General features: G+C 37.8%; 1 protein-coding gene across 6 annotated transcripts in view; it reads right to left on the reverse strand.

Annotated features, from left to right (window-relative positions):
• Positions 1-1,118: 1,118 nt before the first annotated feature.
• Positions 1,119-3,253, reverse strand: part of LOC106468672 (serpin B10-like) — an 11,379-nt gene continuing 9,244 nt past the window's right edge. For all 6 annotated transcript variants that reach the window (XM_013929109.2, XM_013929108.2, XM_013929107.2 and 3 more), the window contains one exon: positions 1,119-2,710. In XM_013929109.2, coding sequence (XP_013784563.1) covers positions 1,488-2,492 — 1,005 coding nt within the window. In that variant the 5' untranslated portion in view covers positions 2,493-2,710 and the 3' untranslated portion in view covers positions 1,119-1,487. The remainder of the gene's footprint in view (positions 2,711-3,253) is intronic.

A 3,253-nucleotide genomic window follows, 5' to 3' on the forward strand; every position in this document is an offset into this window, starting at 1 on the left:
TAGCATGAATACTCGTTTCGTTCTCCAGCTGCTTGAAGTATGCCATTGTTGAGCGGAAGGTACTACTTGAAGTGTTATTTTGGTGAATTTGTATCCTACTGACATTGTTCCTAGTTGGATATTATTTTTGATTATGTTGCATTCTGTTGTCTTGGATACGTGGACGGTTTTTTGCCACTGACTTTTATTGTACAAGATGTCGAACTTTCTTTACCACGGCTGGAATACGAATTGTTACAGGCCTCTTTCTGAATGGTCCTCACGCCCCAACTTGATCCATATTCCTTTGCTTTCCAATCTCATTAAGTATAAGTGATATCCCCGTCATGGAAAATCTAAACCCCCGATCTGAACATATCTTTATGAACATTTTGCGTCGGAAAATGTTGTTACATACCCTTCCCACAAGTGCTCATCACACTAACTACGAAACAACAAATTGTCAAAATAATGGCTGGAGACGGCTTGAATGGGTTATGAAGAAAACTTTAATATACGTTGTACATTTGCTGTTATGTTAAACTTATATTAAAGTTTTTCTTCATTACCCATTCAAGCCGTCTCCAGCCATTATTAGTCTCAAAGTGGGTTCCTCGTCATCGAAATTGTCAAAATGTAGTTCTGATACAATCTGTTCTACCGTGACTTTATATAAACTGTGGTTGTGACGTGATGGCTTACAGTCTTACACTTTTTAAATTGTTTTTGTATGACGTAACTCAACACTCTGTAGATGAGTACCATAGGAAAGACTGTCCATCAGAATTTCTCAATAGCATTAATTACCCAAAAAGCATTATATGCAGCCTACCAAGAGAACATTAATGGCCAAACGTGGCTCACTGGTTAGCGTGCCGAACCATGGATCTGAGGTTCCTTTGTTCGCGCCATGTTACCAAAAAAAAAAAAAACGCGTTCCACATAATGCGGACAAGGGTGCGTTATAAAAATAACGATCAAATCCCACTACTCAGTCTGACAACAGCAGCCGAGGAGTTGCTGTGGTAGGTGTTGAACAGCTGCTTTCTCTCTTGTCTATTACTTTAAAATTAGAAATGACTAGCGCCGCAGATAGTCCTTCAGTAACATTGCGCAAGATACAGCAAAGAAACTGAATATTAGTAACGGCAGGTTACTGATTTATTGCCTCCAACATTTGTTTTATTTAAAATTCATATGGATAAGTACTTTAGAAACCGATCCAATTTAACTACTAACTACACATACATTTTCAAGTAAAATTTGTTAAAACAAGAGACAAATTATTAAATTTATTCAAAATCACTTACGATGCACATAGATCTAAAGACGTTTTCTGTTGTTTTTTGTTGTTGATTTTTTCAGATTTCTACAAGGTTTTCGTGTTTCTCATCTTCAAGGTATAACATTTCTCACATTGATTTAAGAAATGTTAGAGTTATTGAACACAAATTATGAATTATTAATAAGGTACAAAGTTAGATAATTTAATGAAATTCAATTCAACATCACTTTAACTGAGCGACTCGCCCCAGAAAAAGAATGAGGCCACTTCGGTTGTCTCGGATCAAGAAGAGGAAGGGTCGATTAATAATCAGTTCGAGGGATTTACGTCTGTTGTCGAGTTGAATGACGGTGTTTGCAGCCGCTGTCGTCCCTTCCTCGTTTACTTGGATGACGGCTTGGTGAAGGACCTCTTCTAGGTATAAATCACGATTCCCGGTAATCCCAGAAAAATCAGCGTTGATTTCGGTAAACGTTGATTCCATACCTAGAGACTTTAACGATTTTTTTAAGTTACGATTATCATTTAATTCAAACTTAGGTAAGCCAACTTTTACCACTTGAGTTTCCATCTGGGATAAGATGTCATCCAATATGGCTGTCGTGAGTCCTTTTTCCAAAGACTTTAGATCACTGATCTCTGATGGAAGAAGCACTATCATACTCATATCCTCATCTACATACGGGAAGCTTATGGCATATGTACTGAGATGTGCATATTCTGCATAGGGTGTATTGAAAGTCCCATGCATAACAGGAATTACGACCTCTTGACCGTTTTCGTTGGTGAAAACTTCCTCGCGCGTGTTTTTAGGGTCAAACGGTTTCAACCATTTCCCTTTGAAATAAACTCCATTCAACAAGATCATCTTAGTGGTTTCTGGCAGTTTCTCTGACAGTAGATTGTTTATCTTACTATGGGAAGCCCAGTATCCCCATGCATTTGCCCACTCTAGCACGGACACTGAATCTGTAAAGTTGACCTCTTTAATTGCGGATTTGTAATACTGTTCTAACCCATCTATGTAAGACTGCGAGATCGTATAACCATTCTGAATAAGGGCTGCATTTATACTGCTAAGTTCGTACTTTTCCTGTATGCTGTTCAACCTACTCTGTTCCGTTTTAAAGCCTTTGTGAACTGATTCTCCCTCGATTCCTGAAGCTCGATAACCCAAGGCATTCTCCATTTCCCGAGCAGTAACGCCAGCAGCACCTAGATAAGCCATACCTAAAGATACGGACAAGCTCCAAGGGGAGATAAAAACATTGTTCGGTTTATCCAGTGAATTAAAGAGTGAGAGAGCAAACTCATTGTTAACTTTGACCACACTCTAGCAAAACGGTCATTCTTTTTATCGTCTTCAGGTGTCGGAACACAACTACACTGGACGAAGATAGCAGCAAGGACAGTCCAAATCAGCAAAGTATCCATGTTAGTGTTAACCTAGGAACAAAAGCAAAATCATAAAATAACAAGTATCGTAGAAACTTCTTTAAGTTTTTATCGAAATAAATATATTTATCAGTGATAGTACTTCATCAATGCTTCTCATTTTATAAACCACTAACTTAATATCCACAATATTATTATCAACGATGAAAAATGTTTTCTATACAAATACAATAGTACTGTCTGTTGTATGTCCATGTAACTACTTCGCAGTGTGTGGATGGATCTTCACCAAAATTGGTATGGAGGTTCATTAGGTCCTTGTGGGGGTACATAAAAATTTTCAGTTTTGCGGTTTTTATTGGGGATTTGCATTTTTTTTTTTTACCACTACTTCATCTCCTGTGGATGTATCTTCACCAAATTTGGTATGGAGGTTCATGTGGAGAAACATAGAAATGTTCAGTTTTGCATTTTGCGGTTTTTATGACCGTTTTTTACCACTACTTCGCCCCCCTGTTGATGGATCTTCACCAAATTTGTCATGAAGGTTTGTTGGATCCATGCGGAGGAATATGCAAATTTGCAGTTTCATAT

The sequence above is a fragment of the Limulus polyphemus genome, unplaced genomic scaffold, assembly GCF_000517525.1.
Source record: "Limulus polyphemus unplaced genomic scaffold, Limulus_polyphemus-2.1.2 Scaffold3106, whole genome shotgun sequence".
Classification (NCBI taxonomy): domain Eukaryota; kingdom Metazoa; phylum Arthropoda; class Merostomata; order Xiphosura; family Limulidae; genus Limulus; species Limulus polyphemus.